The 19,175-nt window shown below is 35.8% G+C and overlaps 1 protein-coding gene across 1 annotated transcript; it reads right to left on the bottom strand.

The window, feature by feature from the left end:
* Positions 1 to 3,024: 3,024 nt before the first annotated feature.
* LOC138402747 (aldo-keto reductase AKR2E4-like) lies at positions 3,025 to 18,898 on the bottom strand. Its single transcript, XM_069500631.1, has 7 exons — positions 18,849 to 18,898; positions 16,620 to 16,715; positions 16,114 to 16,284; positions 15,122 to 15,235; positions 14,174 to 14,335; positions 3,966 to 4,169; positions 3,025 to 3,252 (listed from the first exon to the last, which is right to left on the bottom strand). Exons 2-7 carry the CDS (start codon positions 16,671 to 16,673, stop codon positions 3,025 to 3,027), a joined length of 933 nt encoding a protein of 310 aa, XP_069356732.1. The 5' UTR covers positions 16,674 to 16,715; positions 18,849 to 18,898.
* Positions 18,899 to 19,175: the final 277 nt, after the last annotated feature.

Genomic DNA, 19,175 nt, shown 5'->3' with positions numbered 1-19,175 from the left:
TTACGTCGGTCGTATAAGTACCATGAACAGGTGTTGAGATCCAGTTACCATCATTCATCAGTCTCCTTTCTGGTGTATCACTGATTGGCTCTACCTGCGACTAATAATAATATATTGTTTTCACACCACTTGCTCTAGAATGCCTTATTACAGCCGGGTTGTAATGTTGTACTGAAATCCATTACGCCTTAAGGGATGTAATGTTGTACTGAAATCCATTACGTCTTAAAGGGTGTAATGTAATTTGAATTCAGAACATCCCCCACCCGAAGCAAATTCTGTTCCTTACAAGGAGTTTACAGTTCCAGGCTGTGCTCGCTTCGACATAATATGATGGCGTCCCTCTCACACACCATAGCCTCATAGATTATTGAAAACTCCTCCCAAAACTATCTCCGAAGCGTTGTATTGTGGTGTTACTTATTTATTTACTTATTTTATAATTGAAATTAATTATTTATTTAATCCTAATCCTAATCCTAATAATATTATAAATGTGAAAGTGTGGATGTTTGGATGTTTGTTACTGAATCACGCAAAAAGGCTGAACGGATTTGGATGAAATATGGAATAGAGATAGATTATATCCTGCATTATCAAATTGGCTACTTTTTATCCCGAGTATATAAAGACTTCCAGCGGGATTTTAAAAAACGTAAATCCACGCGGACGAAAACGCGGGCATCAGCTAGTTTAAAATAAAAATGTCGAGTGACGAAGATAGCAGCAGTAATTTAACTCCGGAAAATATTAAAATAAATGCTCAAAGTGTAATTTGAATTAAAACGATTTGCTCCCAGAAACTTCTAAAGACAAACAGGAAAGTACCTATTTAAGCATACGAAGATTTTAATTTTATTGTCTGTCTGGAATTCTGGATGGACTCAACGAGGAATATCCAAATACTTGGGATGAATATTGTATTTATACATTTTAACTGTTTAATTTTATTATGAGCCTATTTTTTTTATTTTTTTTTATCCTATGATCTACATAGGTACTTAGTCATTAGGTACTTATTTTTAAGTTAAAACTTACTAACAGAAATTGGTTTTCTCATAAAAAAGCTACATATAGGTACCTACCTCGATCATTTTTATTTAAAACTAGCTGCCCCGGCGAACTTCGTTCCGCCTAACAGTCGATTCAATTTTTTTAAATTTTTCTCTCCGTAAGAACCATGCTCGTACTTCAAGGAATATTATAAAAAAAGAATTAGCGAAATCGGTTCAGCGGTTCTCGAGATTTGCGATGAGCAACACATTTAGTGATTCATTTTTATATTATCGAGATGTGTAGATAGAAACAAAGTCAAAATAGGTAACTAGGTACTTACAGTATATAATGCTAGTACAAAAATTAAAATAAATAACATTTTCTTGGTTGAATTCCTTTTACAAGTTAACAAAGTCCCCGTTTAAGTAAATTAATGTAAAATTCGCTGTTTTAAATACTACCCATACCTAACGTGATTAAATTAATCTAAGTAGGTAGGTCCTTATTAATTATACAAAAACATTTAAAATACGTTGACACGTATTACTTTATGTGTACAAATGAAACAATACAGTTTTAATAGTACCCATTGAAACATTTTTATCTTCTTCTTCTTCCTTACCTTATTCCACGCTACGTGGGGTCGGCACAACATGTCTTCTTATTCCACTCACTTCTGTCATTCGTCAACGTACTATCCAGATCCACCCCTCTTTCACGCAATCCATCCACCTTTTCTTTGGTCGACCTGTCCTCTTTTTTCCTTCCACATGCATACTTAACATTCTTCTAGTTACATGGCTTTACTTAACATTCTTCTAGTGACATGGAATGAAACAATTTTATCGCTACAAGAAAAACTTTGAAACAACTTCGTGCTGACCCTCTGGTTGCACTCTCTCCTTTTATTCTTGCTTTTAAAAATCCTCCATTATCTTTGGAAAAAAATCAATTTTCAAATTTTTAATGCTCTGATTTCGGTGCCCAGCCGGTGCACGCGCATGGTGGAGTCGCGCGCACACCGACTGGCAGGGTCGCCATGTGGTAATGGAGGCCCAAATAAGACAAGACTGTTGCTTCAGTGCGTGCTTTAGTAATAATCTCTTAATTCTACCGTGCGTTACATTATAAGTGCTTGTATTGTGCAAGTGCCTTGGGTCACACATTACACTCTGTCCTCCCTTCTCATCATTATAGCCTTTAGACCGTATGTGTGCCACTCATCATCGCTTGACACCATACGGGCTACCAAATTTTTGGCGTCCCCACTGTCACTTGCTCCCTGTCCTGCTATTCTAAGATCCGCGCAAGCGGGACTCTCAAAAAATCACGTGTCTCGCTTGTAGTCTGGAAGGAGACTTGGTTTTGAGGCAGTTGAATAGTTTTACCAAATATAGGTTTACTACGTTTCTACTTTCTTCTGAGTTATGGAACCCTCAGTGCACGAATTTGACTCGCACTTGGCCGGTTTTTTGAATACGAAAATTGAAAAATTAAAGCGACAATATTCAATGCCAACTATTTATTACTCATAGCAGAAATTACTGTAAAATTTAATAACTCTCGTTAAATATTGATTACAATAAAAAAGTTCCCAATTCGTTTATTATAACAATCGATTTAATTTTATTTACAAGAATATAATGCAAATTTTAACTTCTGCCACAATTTCAGTGTAATTTTACATATACCTACTCTTGCCATATTTCTCCAAGATGCTTCGCCTAGTAACTAACATACACTTTTTAGGGTTCCGTAGCCAAATGGCAAAAAACGGAACCCTTATAGATTCGTCATGTCTGTCTGTGTGTATATCACAGCCACTTTTTTCCGAAACTATAAGAGCTATACTGTTGAAACTTAGTAAGTAGATGTATTCTGTGATCCGCATTAAGATTTTTACACAAAAATAGAAAAAAAAAACAATAAATTTTGGGTTTCCCCATACATAGAACTGAAACTCAAAAAAAATTTTTCTTCAAACTCATACGTGTGTGGGGGTTGTTAGAACTACAAAACATTGAAATACTATTTCAAATTGTTCTCTCGGGCATATTCCTTCATATAATTATACCCAGCACGCATCTGTTTGGCCAGTCCACCATCATCAAGTATAATATGAACCTTGACATTCTTGTTAAATTCATTTATCAAGAGAATGTCTTTTGGACTCATAGTAAAATTGAAAATGTTTATATTCGATTCAATGTGTTCCTTTTTTAAAGAGGCAACGAGTGGTAATACGTTGCGGTCAACCTGAAAATACAAATAGATAATAATATTATTATGTAGGACGTAGGTATATTGGCATGCAGATAGCTATTATAACGTAAGCATCCGCTAAGAAAGGATTTTTGAAAATTCAACCCGTAAGGGAGTGAAATAGGGGTTTAAAATTTGTGTAGTCCACGCCATAGAGCAGAAACAAAGAGGAGATGTTGTATTAAGATTTCCCTATGAAATATCGAGTGACATTTTGCGGGGTGAGGGGTTGTGGAACGCCGCCCACTTCTCAATTTTCCATCTGCGGGTTAGTAGCAAAACTACTCGCTTAGCGACCTAACATCGATATATTGATGTCACTACATAGTTCAGCTATCTCACACTAGATGTCAATAATCTAGAACTATTTTAATAATTACGTATAAAATTACTTACAAATGAAATGTGATACCATTCATAGCATCAGAACGTCTGTCTGAATAACTTTGACACGATAAAACACAACACTTCATCCTTTTGTTCTTAAAAACGCGAAAACACACCGATAATACGAGTCTCAATACATGTGAACCTGACGAACGCAGACAGCATACTAACTAAGGCCCCGCCCACAGTGATGACGTCAGGACCTAGTTGAAAATCACAGTGCACAGTTGCTTAGGCCAACTCCTCTTTGTTTCTGCTCTATGGTCCACGCCGACGAAGTCGCGAGCATAAGCTAGTAATTAAATAAAATATACAATTACCAAATACCGCAGAAGGACCTGATTAACTCCTACACCGTGTTTCTTGGCCATCCCCACCAATAACGGATCTTTAAACGTGGGTGGTATTGATTGAACATTGAATGATCTTGGCACGAGGAAACCAAGGGGTGCGTATCCAGTTACAACGATGCCTTTACTTTGACAGTAAGCCACTAACTCCAGATTTGTGAAAGTAGGATTTGTCTGAAAAGGGAGATTGTCAATAGTACCTACTTACATTATGCGATACCATTTTGCATGGCGTGAGTAAGCGCCATAGATTAATCATTGGTCTCGCTCCCGCTCTACGTAAGCGCTCTCGTGCGAGGGATGGACTTTTTTATAGCTCATCATCATCATCATCATCACCATCAACCGATAGACGTCCACTGCTGGACATAGGTCTCTTGTAGTGACTTCTTGCGCGTCTTGCGCCGCCCACCTGAATCCAACGGCTTCTTGCGACTCGTCTGATATCCACCTAGTGGAGGTTAGAGGTGCGTGCCCGGGACCGAACCCCCGACCTTCGATTAGGAGATTGACGCCTTAATCACTAGGCTATCGCATCTATTTTCTATCATCGGTTATCATTAGTAAGTATACCGGCTGTTCTCGGTTATACTCTCTCTATGAAAGGTATCTTAAGGGGACTCAGTTCGGTGCTTTCTTCATACAAACGTAGGAGGGAAATTACAACAATATTCGATATTGTACGCACAAAACAAAGAATTATATCGATTTATCTCGTCATTATCTAGGTTCATTGATATATAAAACATTGAAAAAAATATTGATTTAAAAGTTACGTGGCTCAAAAGATTCCTATTTTAACACTAAATTAATGACAACTTTAGGCGTAAATAAATAAGATTAGGGCTAAGAAAATTCTAAAACAATTTATCATTAGACGTAGTTTATTTATTCATTAGTTGAAATAACTTTACTTTGCAAACATAAATTCAGCAGTTTTTTCTCAAAAATACTTTTCCTAAACCCTTTTCGCGCGCTTGATTTCGGTGAAAATCATCGTGCCTCTCAACTTTCTCATACAATGTCAAGTGAAAAGCAAACATGTTACCCACGTGCGCTGCCAATTTCGGTCGAGCGTCCTGCGTCACCTTAATAGTATAAACAACTTAACCTCCAATCCGGGTTTATTAGTCTTGGGATGACCCTAGTATGAATCAAACGCAGTTCCAATGTCCACAGTCTTATATTCAGGTACACTTGTCACATCCACTTAGTTTATATCTAGCTTAATTAATCACCTAGTACTTATATCTCGCTTAATTACTTTTTTATCGTTCCTCTTTTTTTTCCGCGCGCTGTCACACCTCCACTCACGGGTGACAGATCGCAGGTTTTTCTGTGTTGCCCACAGTCGTCCATCCTGCTCCAGATATGTCCCCATATCTGACCACTCGGCCTTCCAACCGAGGGTAATGCCCTCATACCCATAACTCAATAGGAGCAACATAGAATACCTTAACAGTCCTATATTATAATTAATATGATTAGTATAATAATTCCTCTAACAGATCAAAGCTAACATTGTTAGATTTAACAAGTGCACAAAACAAGTGCCAATGAGACCTACAAAATACTGGTATCAATAATCATTATGTACATTGCAATCAACATCTGTAAGTCTAATTCTTATAAATACACAACAAATCACACTGAGATAAGTAAATAGTAAATACTATAAGTCATTCTGATTTAAGCTTGATATTAAGAAAATTCTATAATCTAGTTATTGTTAGTGATATACGTATACAACCAATTCACAATAGTATAATCAAATACTGAAATCAACACAATTTATGTTAATACTTAATACAAGGAAATTATAGTGAAATCAATAATTTAATTTTTAAATATTATTATGAACTACATATTCTTCAAGTTTGTATTTGTATTTAGTAATACGTGAATAAATATTTGCATGGCAAATGTGGCAATACTAATTATGAGAATTATAAAACATCTTTGGTAAATTGCATTTAAAGCGAATAAAATTAAACAAAACAACAACGAGGAAAGAAAAGAAGGATAGTGAATTATCACCAACTTGAATTCTGAGTGCTAAGTACTCTATGATTTTAAACCATGTCACTATCAGTTTTCAATTAAAGTAAGTTTGTTTGCCCTTTCCTTCTTACCACTGTAATGACATGAATTCTAATCCTACATAATGCTCTAATGCAACACAAATACAATATTTTCACTAGTATAAACATTTTAAGAGATATGGTAAGAGTGGTTGGATCCCATTGACCATTACTAACACTTTATACAAAATTAATCACAAAGTTCTACAATATACCAATGAACCTAACTACTTCTGTAGACTTCATAATTTCTTTAAACTTAAAAATAAATTAAAAGAATATCTTATAATCCAATTTTCTCATACAATTGATGAATATTTGATATGAGTTGACCTTGATTATAATGTCTTTGTAGTGTTTCATGAATTATCAATTTGACTATCGTGAATTGACATTTAATTATTCTCAAGTGGTACCTACTGATTGACACCGTTGAAAAAAATTATAATATTACAATATAAGTATGTAACGTAAAACAAATAATAAGAAAACAATATGCCAATCTTTAATTGCATATATGTAGTATTATACTAAGCAATATCGGTAAGTATATGAATAATGATTGTAAAATATTTTTGCAGACCAGAAAGGCAGAGATGTCGGCACAGATATTATGTGACCATATTTTGTACTCTACTTGAATAACAATAAAAGATAATTACCTATCAAATTGAATTATTGAATATTGAACCAATATTCTTGATGTCTACGAAATCAAGATAAATAATATGGTTAAATGTAGTTGTTATTATTAATAAGTACTAAGATCGAAACAAACCACAATGTATTCTAAGGAGAATCCAATAATCATATTATTTCAGAAATTTAAAGAAACATGAATCCACTAATTGATAATGATACACAGTACAGATCACTATGAGATCTACAATGTGCACAATGTAATCCTATATTTTCAAATAACTGAGACGACTGCCTCTGACTGTATCTCGATTGTAGTACAACAAATACTATTATTAATATAACAAAATAAGTCACAATGATGTTAGCCAAGGTATTATTGTATTATTATAAACTCGTTACCCGTGGTGCCCCATATCATCCTTGCACTAGGGGTAGATGCATGCATAACTGTCTACCATAAGCCCCGTAAGTGCGATAGAGAGCGCAACAGACGGCGTTTTGTTGCCCCATTTTATTGTCTCGCAAGCAACGAGTCCTTGATGGCACTATAGACTTAATTGATGTAACATACAATAAAATCTGATTTCTGGAAACTTCCATTCTTGTACATTCTTGAGCGCGTAAGGACGAACGATGCCAGAGACCCTCGTCCTCTTATGATAATATGGTTAACTTGAACACGGTGATTGAGGACAGACAGCACCCAACGCTGCACCAACCCAGCGTCATGCTGAGCCGTGAATTGCTGCATCGGTCACCGTTGCTTGTCTCGTGTCAGTGTGTGACAAATGAATGACAAAGATGTAGGAAATTATTTCGTGATACATTGGTGTACTTATACGCTTTGATAACATATCAGCGATCCATACATTAATACCTAGCGAGTGAAGTCAGCAAGCCTTCGTGCGCGAACTGCTTATATAGTCTATTAGAATAGATGTTACTCGAAATAGTATTTAAGAATTTGCTCTTTACTGTGCTGTTTCCACCAAACATCAACGTAATACAATGAGTGACTGCGAAGATGTGCATTAACATGAACCGATATTTAGCATTTACAATCAGCATGTCATTTTAGATCTACTTTAAAGGGTCTATACAACTTCTACTACGTACCGAATTCAGCAAGACATAATTAATATATTATTACTGAATACGTCCATTATAAGAACTTTAATTTGAATTTAAGTAACCCTTGAACATTAGTAAGTATCTGCTAGAACAGGTAAAGTGATTTCCAACCATGATATCTACTTCTGTACCCCTATTCTGTAGATAAATCTATTATTATTAATAAAAAGGATACACCCTTTCCACTTGCCGACCCCGATTTAGTCTGCTTGTTTTCCATCAAATTAACTGGACTCCCTCTTGTCACCATCGCGACCCGATCAGTTGCTGAAGTTCATACTGAAGATCACCGTCCACTCGCATCGGGATTATCGAATCAGGTTTTACCAGACTATTATTGTTCGTCATTTTTCAGACGCTTCGTCAGCCGTTTTCCAATTCGTTTGTTGGTTCTTACTAGGACCAGCTTTTGTCACCGGAATACGATCCATTGTTTACGTCAGTATTGCCACCTTCCATTTGTCATTCTTGATTCCTTATTCTTAGGTTTATATTATAGTCAATGCTGCCCTCCTTTGGCACGATTGCTACAAAATCAAAAATTTCCACTTGCTGTATGTCACAATTGGGACATGAATTAAATTTTCCAATAACAATATGTCTCATTTGGAACATATAAAATAGACAACCTTTGACACAATTGGGACAAGGTATATTACATAAACTATTCTCAGCAATTACCGCTTATCACACCAGGAATAAGTCCATACATAAGTCGGTATTCTTTTCTCTTATTTGCTTGTTGGGTTATCATAAAATATTCTCAAGAATCACCGCTTATCTCACCAGGAATAAGTCCATACATAAGTCGGTATTCTTTTCTCTCATTTGCCGGTTGGTTCATCATAAAATATTCTCAGGAATCACCGCTCATCACACCAGGAATAAATCCATACATAAGTCGGTATTCTTTTCAACTATTCTCAGGAATCACCGCTTATCGCACCAGGAATAAGTCCATACATAAGTCGGTATTCGTTTCCCTGATTTGCTTGTTAGGTTATCATAAAATACTCTCAAGAATCACCGCTTATCACACCAGGAATAAATCCATACATAAGTCGGTATTCTTTTCAACTATACTCAGGAATCACCGCTTATCGCACCAGGAATAAGTCCATACATAAGTCGGTATTCGTTTCACTTATTTGCTTGTTAGGTTATCATAAAATACTCTCAAGAATCACCGCTTATCACACCAGGAATAAATCCATACATAAGTCGGTATTCTTTTCAACTATACTCAGGAATCACCGCTTATCGCACCAGGAATAAGTCCATACATAAGTCGGTATTCTTTTCAACTATACTCAGGAATCACCGCTTATCGCACCAGGAATAAGTCCATACATAAGTCGGTATTCGTTTCACTTATTTGCTTGTTAGGTTATCATAAAATACTCTCAAGAATCACCGCTTATCACACCAGGAATAAGTCCATACATAAGTCGGTATTCTTCTCTCTTATTTGCTCCTTAGGTTATCATAAAATACTCTCAAGAGTCACCGCTTATCACACTAGGAATAAGTCCATACATAAGTCGGTATTCTTTTCAGATATTCTCAGGAATCACCGCTTATCGCACCAGGAGTAAGTCCATACATAAGTCGGTATTCGTTTCTAATATTCTCAGGGATCACCGCTTATCACACCAGGACTCAGTCCATACATAAGTCGGTATCCTTTTCTCTCATTCACTAGTTGTCAGTTTGTTTAGAGTCTAAAAATAATAATCACATTCATAACAATGACACGTTATATCATAACAATATTAAACACCATTTTTTTTTTTAATTCGCTTCCTCAAGACAGCCACCAGAAGCGATTATTTGTGTACAGTCAATAGAATGAATATTATAGTGTCAACGGTTATGGCAAACCCGCTAAGTGTTTGCTCCCTTAATAACTCATTTGATTAATCTTCTTCTTAATTTGCTTTATGGCTTTTAGTAATTTGATTAATGATTTGAAAGACTAGTTATCGAGACTACTGAACTCAATACTCAAATCGATATTCTCAACTATTTGTGGGGTATCTACAGTAGTAAACATCTTTAGTTCACCGTGGGCTCTACCGCGGTTGTTTGACAGCTACAATGTCACGATCGCAATCATCTCTGATTGGTTAATGCTCGCTCACTATTGGCCACAATGCATTGTTGCAACAAGAATCGCACAAATTCAGCCAATCAGAACAATAATGATTGATGCAGGTTTTAGACAATCGCCCTACGTGTAATGTCTGCAAGTGATAATAATTGTGCAACTCGTTTGAAATTTTAATATAATTTAAGGGCACACACACAAGAGAGCAATCCGTCTTTTGTTTATAATAATTATATTAATAATTTATTTATTTAGTAAAAATATGCATCTCATAAGCTCCTTTTTCCAAAGTCAAATAGCTAGTCAAAATTTGGGCAGTAAAAGTAGGGAATCCGTTTCTCCACTATTTATCCGATGGGGCTTGCAAGGTTAAGATTTACACTTCTCTGTATACTGACAATTTCATTTCTTATTTCAAATCTAAACCTAAGTCAGAGATCGAATTATTCGTGCATTATTTATACCCGAGAAACAACGATATGATAAAATTATGTGTTAGTAGGCTATATAAAGAAATACAACAATCCAGACCCTGTAATACATAACATTGCCACAGTCATTGCCACTTCATTTAATAACACCTTCGTAACTCTATTTTGTTATTAGAGACACATGTTTCAAAGTTTCCTTTACTCGTACATAAAAATTGAACTTCGTAACTTTTTCTTTCTAATTTCTATTATTACAGCAGATAGTATCATCTATTAAGTTGGTAAGCCAATCCAATAATAACAACAGTAAATAATTTATGATGTACTTGGTAGTTAACCTGTTGTTCAGTGCGTGTTTTTCCGAGGTAGTAAGTACCTAAAGGCTTTGATTTATGGTAGCAGATTGTACAACAAGGGCACCAAACAAGCCACTTGAGCCGAGTTATAAACACTGCTTTTCACTTCGATTGCGAGGAAATGTAACAATAATATTACTATAAGTACATATCTATAGATTGTCCGAAAAGAGTAGGGATTAAATGAGGGTGCTGTAATGAGTTTGTAGGTATAGGTCGCAACCTCAATACAAGTGCAAAAGTTCACTGGCACCATAGAAATTACATACATTCTTTCTCATCCATATGTCATTCAGAGAGACTGTTGTTTACCTATAAATACCTTGTGCATAACAGCATGAAACGCACTTTAGTCCTCTTATAGCCAGCGTAAAATAGAACCTTACGAGCATGAGAAGTGGAAACGTATTTTCATTTTATTATTATTTTTATTTTCCGAATTCTAAAAATCACGAATGCATGTCATCTATTAGTATAAGAGGATGTCAGCTACTAGTGACTTTATATGAATGTGATAGCTCATATAATTTTACCTTTTTAATTATAAAACTCTAAGAACATTTGAAAGAACCACTGTTATGCTGATAAATAAATATTTTAATTCAATTCCATTTATTTATTTTCATCTGATCTGATCAGTTAAATTCACTTTAGGTTAATATAATAATGATTCAATTCATTTTCCTTTCATAACCTCACCTCTCCTTAAATGGTAGTTGCAGCCAATGTAATTTATAATTTTCACAAGGGTGAGCAAACGGAACAAAAGTACATACTAGCACTTAATATAAATTTTATTGGTATAAGAATCAAATAAAATTCCAACATCCACATGGCTACTTTCGTGAGCATAAGTGGTGTATGTCTTTCTGTTTCTGGTATGTACATAGTTAGATTAATTCAAACCTGATATTTCATACCCTATACCTACTAGGTATTCAAAGTAATCTAATAACTCTAATTTGGTCGAATAAGTAAACCTACAGATTCAAAATAGGTTCAATGTTACCTACTTTATCTAGTGGACCAATTAATTATTTATTAGCTGATCCACCCCAGGTAGAATTTTCCAAAATCTTTTCTTTGTGTCCAGTAGTAGCTTAGTAGAGAACTCAAATCATATTTGATTATGCAGGGCCTGCGGGTTGATCTATGTCTGTCAGTACATAATACAGACTATTCAGTCGGTAGATAGGTATTAAGTGGGTGCATCTAGCAATCGACTCTATTAGTCTCCCTATCACTGTCTATCATTCTCACAACCATACCATGCCTACCATAGACCCAAATCCAAAAATCTTACATTAAATGGTAGGTAATGAAAACACATGCACCTGACACATATTTCAGGCATTCTATCCTTAAATTGTACTAAAATATTACTATGTGTATAGTTAAGTATGTAATTATTTAATTAAACAAGAATAACTACTCATATTGAGACTATTCAATTCAAAGTTTTAAGACTTTATTTTAGTTACTAGGTAAACTAGATTTGCTTCAATTAACCATAGTAGTATTCAGATGTTTCTTACCTTCTTATTACTGTATTACATAACAATACCTTGAGGTTACACCCTCCATCATAATGAGGCAGCCCGGGATGGCTTTTTTTCTTTTGTATCATTATAACAGGCCTCACACCAAGAGTTACTGTGTTCTTATCCGATCCATGCAGGTACATGACTGCTTCTAATCACAACTTGAAGGTTATGTGCACTTCTCCACCACAGATGCCGGCCAAAACCACTTGTTCATCTCACATTCGTCGACCTCATCGTCAAGTCGGGGTCACAGGGTCGTGTACATCATCAGAAAAGTTGTCGAACATGAAAAAAATGGTAACAGTTGAATAATCTCGGAAATATTGCATTTAAGCGACACCAGTATCAAGTACATACCTACTTGATTATATCAGACCCCTGTATATAACCCAAATTTTGCACTAAAACCATTGATTGACCCATTGATGTAGATATGACCGTTGTTATTGTAAGATTATTATTTCTATTTTTAACTAAAGCACATGTACATATTTCTTTTTTTTAAATGATTGTTGAATGATTTAAATTAAGACTTGAATAAAATTATATTGTCAACATTACTTCCTAGATAGATAAAGTTATATATAAATGAGTTAAGTAGATATTATTCATTCTAAATTTTCACATTTTATTATGCTATGATAATGTACTATAGGTAATAATTTGCACACTCAGTTATTGGTTGAATGTGTTAGATCAAAACAGATTTAAGACCAAATTGTACCACATTCTAGCAAATAAACTCTACTTTTTTATTTCTACACTAGCTCATGTATCAAGTACTTACCTACATAATAATCTAATTGTTTTCTTGATTCTACTTTAATATAGGTAGGTGCCTATTTGGTTTAAAGTATTTCATATCACTTATTACCTTATTTCGATTTTAAAATACAAGGTGTTAGTACTACGGTGCGTTGCATCCAGTCTTGAAATTAATACTAATACTACTTATAACTTCATAGATCAAATCTAGGGCTAGGTATGTCCCTACATAATAATCCATTAAAGCGGTCAGAATAAAACTATAATCCCTTACTTTGAACTCTCAAATAAGTCATAATGCTGATATCTACTTACTATTAATAATTATAGCCTTCACTTACTCTGTTCTAAAAGTATCAATTGGTAATATTGTGACTTATCAAATACCTACTTAGGTATTTTGATGCAGTAATCTTACATTAGGCACTCTTAATATTCACCCATGCTTTAATGAACATCCACTGTAAGAAGGTAAGTACACAGATTCACCGCTTTCAATACAACCTATGGATGCATTGGACCCATCGACCTACGTACTTCTGCTTGTTCCAGACAGTATAAGGTGCTTTCCTCCAACCAATCTCTTGAGTAGTTGCGTTGGAGACAAGTCCTCCAACTCGACACAGGTCTACTCAAGTACTCCCAAAGTAATAGTGTAGCACCATTGCAGTTTGTATGTATTTCATATTCACTTTGTTATTCGTTCAGGTAGGTTTCTTCATATAATTTCCGATATAAGTACCTAATAAATATGTTGCTATGCATCTTGTACAGGCACTTTTAACATCTTCCAGGATAGACCCGCATTTTTGGGCATGAATCACATCCCACTTCTGATATAAACAACTTAACCTCCAATCCGGGTTTATTAGTCTTGGGATGACCCTAGTATGAATCAAACGCAGTTCCAATGTCCACAGTCTTATATTCAGGTACACTTGTCACATCCACTTAGTTTATATCTAGCTTAATTAATCACCTAGTACTTATATCTCGCTTAATTACTTTTTTATCGTTCCTCTTTTTTTTTCCGCGCGCTGTCACACCTCCACTCACGGGTGACAGATCGCAGGTTTTTCTGTGTTGCCCACAATAGGGAATAGGTAATTCATTTTTCTTACCTCAATCTGGTTAACAGCTGGTGGGGTTTCTGAATGAACTAGGATCTTATTAATTTCTGTGCTGTTGCAATTCGAAACACCAATCGATCTCGTCAAGCCCATCCGCTTAGCGTCTTCAAGGCCTTTCCAAATCTCCAATATATCATGATTCTTTACGCTTAGCTAAATCAAAAAAATCGGTTAAGTGCGAGTCAGATTCGCACACAAAGGGTTCCATACAAGAAATAAACACTTTTTAAAGTTTCATTGCGGATGGTTTGATATTTTTATTAGTATTAGTGATTATAGCAGCAATAGAATTCATTCTGTGAAAATTTCAACTCTCTACCACAGGTACAGCCCACTGACAGACAGACGGATGGACAGACGGACGTATGGATAACGGAGGCTTAGTAATAGGGTACCATTGACAGTTGGCACCCTTCGGATACGGAACCCTGAAAATATCCATGTGCGTGCCAGACTCTACATAGAATAGATAAGTTAAATAGAATTTTTAAAATGAATAGGACCACTAAAATTAAAAAAAAAAATTAAAAGTGTTGTTCCTTGTACTATGGTATGGAAACCTTTGTTTGCGAGTCCGACTCACACTTGTTTTAATATTTTGGCACGGGACCCCAAAACCACTATTTATTTTAGAGTTTCATAAAGCAACTCGCTTATGCTCGCGACTTCGTCCGCGTGGACTACAAAATTTCAAAACCCTATTTCACCCCCTTAGGAGTTGAATTTTCAAAAATCCTTTCTTAGCGGATGCCTACGTCATAATAGCTATCTGCATGCCAAATTTCAGCCCGATCCGTCCAGTAGTTTGAGCTGTGCGTTGATAGATCAGTCAGTCAGTCAGTCAGTCATTCAGTCAGTCAGTCAGTCAGTCAGTCACCTTTTCCTTTTATATATATATATATATATATATATATATATATATAAAGCAATAGACCTTACCACATTACGCGGCGTATGAATAAGGTATAGATCCACATAATCTGTCTGTAGATTTTTTAAACTATCTCGAATAGCTGGTATGACCTGTTTACGGGTACCGACGGCGAGTGGTAGCTGAAAAAATCAGAATATTAAATTTATTTATACAATAAATAAGTAGGTACCTACCTAATTTTAGTTTAAATGCAGATGCGTGAAATCAAAACCATACGGTTTTGATTCAGGGCCAAACAGTTATTTTGAGGGGATAAGTAGGTAAGTATCAACATATAAGGGGGTGAAATGGGGGTTGAAAGGTTATAGTATTATGAAACTCCCATGTTTTGAAGTAAGAGATATGAAAATCGGCATTTATGTATTCTTTGTTCTGTACCTTAAGATGAGACAGTGTATTCTAATTTTCTAATCTCATGAGAAACTAGAAATTTTACGCAGACGAAGTCGCAGGCAACTGCTAGTAATAGTATAGTGATTGAAGTCTTGATGTTGGAGCAGGAAGTCGATGAATATAAGTATGTTAGGTTTGTCAAACCGCGATATTATATTTTATACTTTTGACGACCTCCCTGGCGCAGTGGTGAGCGCTGTGGTCTTAATAGTGGGAGGTCCCGGGTTCGATTCCTGGCAGGGGTTTGGAATTTTATAATTTCTAAATTTCTGGTCTGGTCTGGTGAAGGCTTCGGCCGTGGCTAGTTACCACCCTACTGGCAAAGCCGTGCTGTCAAGCGATTAAGCGTTCCGGTACGATGCCGTGTAGAAACCAAAGGGTTATGGGTTTAATAAAAACTGACATACCCCTTCCAGGTTAGCCCGCTATCATCTTAGACTACATCATCACTTACCACCAGGTGAGATTGCAGTCAAGGGCTAACTTGTATCTGAATAAATAAAATAAAAAAACTTATTGGGGGATTTAAATTTTTGGATTTTTGACTAATTAATTTAAATAGGTAGGTCCCTACTACCTAGTGGTACTATTCTATTTTTTTTACCTTGGAAGTTATAAACAGTTCGGACCGTTTCACGATACCTCGTTTTATGAGGTCACTGGTGGCCTCACCAATCTTGTCCTCGCTTGTATAATAAGTTGCGGTGTCTATGTGCCTATATCCAGCTTGAATTGCCCATTTAACTGCTTGGGGCATGTATGGCCGGTTATTAAGCTGTAACATTTACCAGAATTTCCATTTAATTTCCGATTTTTTCCCCCACAAAATATACTCTTATGTTAATAAAATTTAGGTGGAAACTTCATTCAAACTAGTGTTTTGCAAACGAAGGCATTTGGCGTCGCCCAGAGGATGGACGTGAGGACGAAATGGATTCCGACGAGGAAACTCAATTGTTTTCTTTGCTGTTAAAAATAAAATTACTACGAAAACCATTTTATAGATAAGTTAATTTGGTATAAAATACGTATCTAATACTTATTACGTGCATAGAGAAGTACACTGTTCGGAATTAAAACTGAAGAAAATAACAATCATTATTTACTTACGTCCACCATATAAGTACCGAAGCCAGTAGTTGGTATCCAGTTGCCATCGTTCATCTGTACCTTTTCAGTTGTATCACCAATTGACTCTACCTGCGACTAATAAGATAATATTATCTTCTTCTTCTTCTTCTAATATAAAAGGAAAAACTGACTGACTGACTGATTGATCTATCAACGCACAGCTCAAACTATACTGGACGGATCGGGCTGGAATTTGGCATGCAGATAGCTATTATGATGAAGGCATCCGCTAAGAGAGGATTTTTGAAAATTCAACCACTAAGGGGGTGAAATAGGGGTTTGAAATTTGTGTAGTCCACGCGGACGAAGTCGCGAGCATAAGCTAGTTACCTATATGTACCTAGTAGGTACATAAAACACCGAAAACAATACTTACAACTGTTACCAGTATTGAAACAATTAATATATGTAACATTTCGACGCCAAAATTATTATCAATTGCAATTTTTTCAATCGAATTATGTAATTTATATGTGCTGCTTTGATAACGACATTTACCTAATACAAGCAAGCTATTACATTTTATTGGTCAATTTATTGCCTTTTCATTTTTCATAAAATCATAATGACTGTAATCTCACTGTGGATGTGTAGATCTTTGAGTCTACCTGGGAACTTGGCATTTTATCATCCGTCTGTCTGTTTGCCCGACAGAACCCTACAACTGTTGCTATAATATTTTACTCACACACAATTCACAATCATATTAGGTACAATTCGTTCTCGCTGATAGTGTGTACTAATATGTAGTGGCGTGCAGGTCATAGAGGCATAAATGCACTGTTGTACCCCAGTTGTAATAGCTCATTGCATATTTTTTATTATGACCTACCATTAAACAGGTTCCTACCTAACTAATGCCTACCCTGGCTTCAAACCCTGTGCACGCCACTGCTAATATGGTGGTTACTAATTATTATGCATAATATGCTACCTGTGATTTTACTTTGCAGCAGCGGGAGGGCGGGCGGACAGCTGTTCCTACCGTAATATCTACTTCCATTCTACAGATTCATCTATTTTGGACTGATTATACTTAGAAAATTAAATTTGTTATTCCTTATACTACGAATATCGCTTGGGTTTATCACAGACTAGGTACTTCATCGTAAACCAATCCATATTTGGGCACATCCATGTTTCCAAATCTCGTTTTATCGGCGTACACACCCGCACGTCAACTGCGCTGTCCCGCACCGGGTTAGTTCGGGGGCTGTGCGGGTGTGGGGAGCGTCCCCACACCTATTGCTATCTCGAACTGTCGCCTACTATACTTACTATGTCTACAGATATCATTTCTGATATTATCTATACGTTATTGTACCTATGTCCTAAACCTACCTATCTCCAAAGATAGTGCATGTTTTATTAGCTTCAGATTACTTAATTATCTCTTTTGAATATAAATAACTATTGTGTGTAATAAATAATATTTATGGCGTCATCTAAATATATAAAAAGATTGACTGACTGACTGACTGATCTGTCAACGCACAGCTCAAACTACTGGACGGATCGGGCTGAAATTTGGCATGCTGATAGCTATTATGACGTAGGCATCCGCTAAGAAAGGATTTTTGAAAATTCAAATAAGGGAGTGAAATAAGGGTTTGAGTCGCGAGCATAAGCTAGTTTTTTTTTTTAGTTTTAGTTTCGGTAATATTTTTTGTGTGCAATAAAGTATTTCTATCTATCTATCTATCTATCTATCTAGTTTGTACTAAAAATGTTGACGTTATGGTTGGGTAGGTTAGGACCGGCATACATCGCCATGGCGTTACGTCGCGTCGTGCTTTTCATAATATTTTTATTTTTATTCATTCATTTATTTTATCACTAGCTGGCCCGCCCCGGCTTCGCTCGAGTGGAATTTAGAAAATCGAGGTGGGGGTTGAATTTCCAAAAATCCTGGAACACCTATCTCTTCATTTGAGACTGAAATTCCAAATACCAATTTTCATGCAAATAACTTGAAAAATGACGCACTTTCATACACAATTCCATCCCCTATTTTACCTACTTAGGGATGGAATTTCGAAAAATCCTGGATACCTACTCAGACAGACAGTCAGACACAAAAATTCCAAAAAACTTGTTTTGGGGTATATATCGATAATAATTATTTATTATATAACTAGAACGGACATATAGCCCAATTACACTAATTAAATTACTAACTAACATAAATATAGGTAAGTAGGTACTTACAAAAAAAATTGATATTGAACCGATTATCCAAAATATATTTAATGTACAGAAATCGCCCAGTTACAGTTTTGTTATAATTGTATAGAAGATTATTTAGAGAAACTCCAAGCATAGCTCTCTCCACCGCCCGCTGAGTGACTCTCAGCGTTCTTATGAGGTCCATAATTAGCGACCATGATTATGTCGAATCTGTTTATGTCATCACTGGCCACACGCACTGTTGGAAGACTTTGGTCTTCAAGCACTGAGAAATTTCGGACGAGAAGACATCTAGAAGCTTCCCGGACGGTGCCCAGCCGAGTTACATTATTGGCGGCTCTACCTAAA

Source organism: Maniola hyperantus, chromosome 9, assembly GCF_902806685.2.
Source record: "Maniola hyperantus chromosome 9, iAphHyp1.2, whole genome shotgun sequence".
Classification (NCBI taxonomy): domain Eukaryota; kingdom Metazoa; phylum Arthropoda; class Insecta; order Lepidoptera; family Nymphalidae; genus Maniola; species Maniola hyperantus.
This window is presented reverse-complemented; position numbering and strand designations above follow the sequence as displayed.

What these genes read in the sequence shown, in the direction of transcription:
- LOC138402747 (XM_069500631.1), bottom strand. Translation starts at nt 16,673, where the DNA reads ATGAACGATGGCAACTGGATACCAACTACTGGCTTCGGTACTTATATG. An exon ending in CAGCTGTTAACCAGATTGAG is followed by an intron (nt 4,170 to 14,173) that starts GTAAGAAAAATG and finishes CTCCCTTTTCAG; the next exon opens with ACAAATCCTACTTTCACAAA. An exon ending in AGGTCCTTCTGCGGTATTTG is followed by an intron (nt 3,253 to 3,965) that starts GTAATTGTATAT and finishes TTGTATTTTCAG; the next exon opens with GTTGACCGCAACGTATTACC.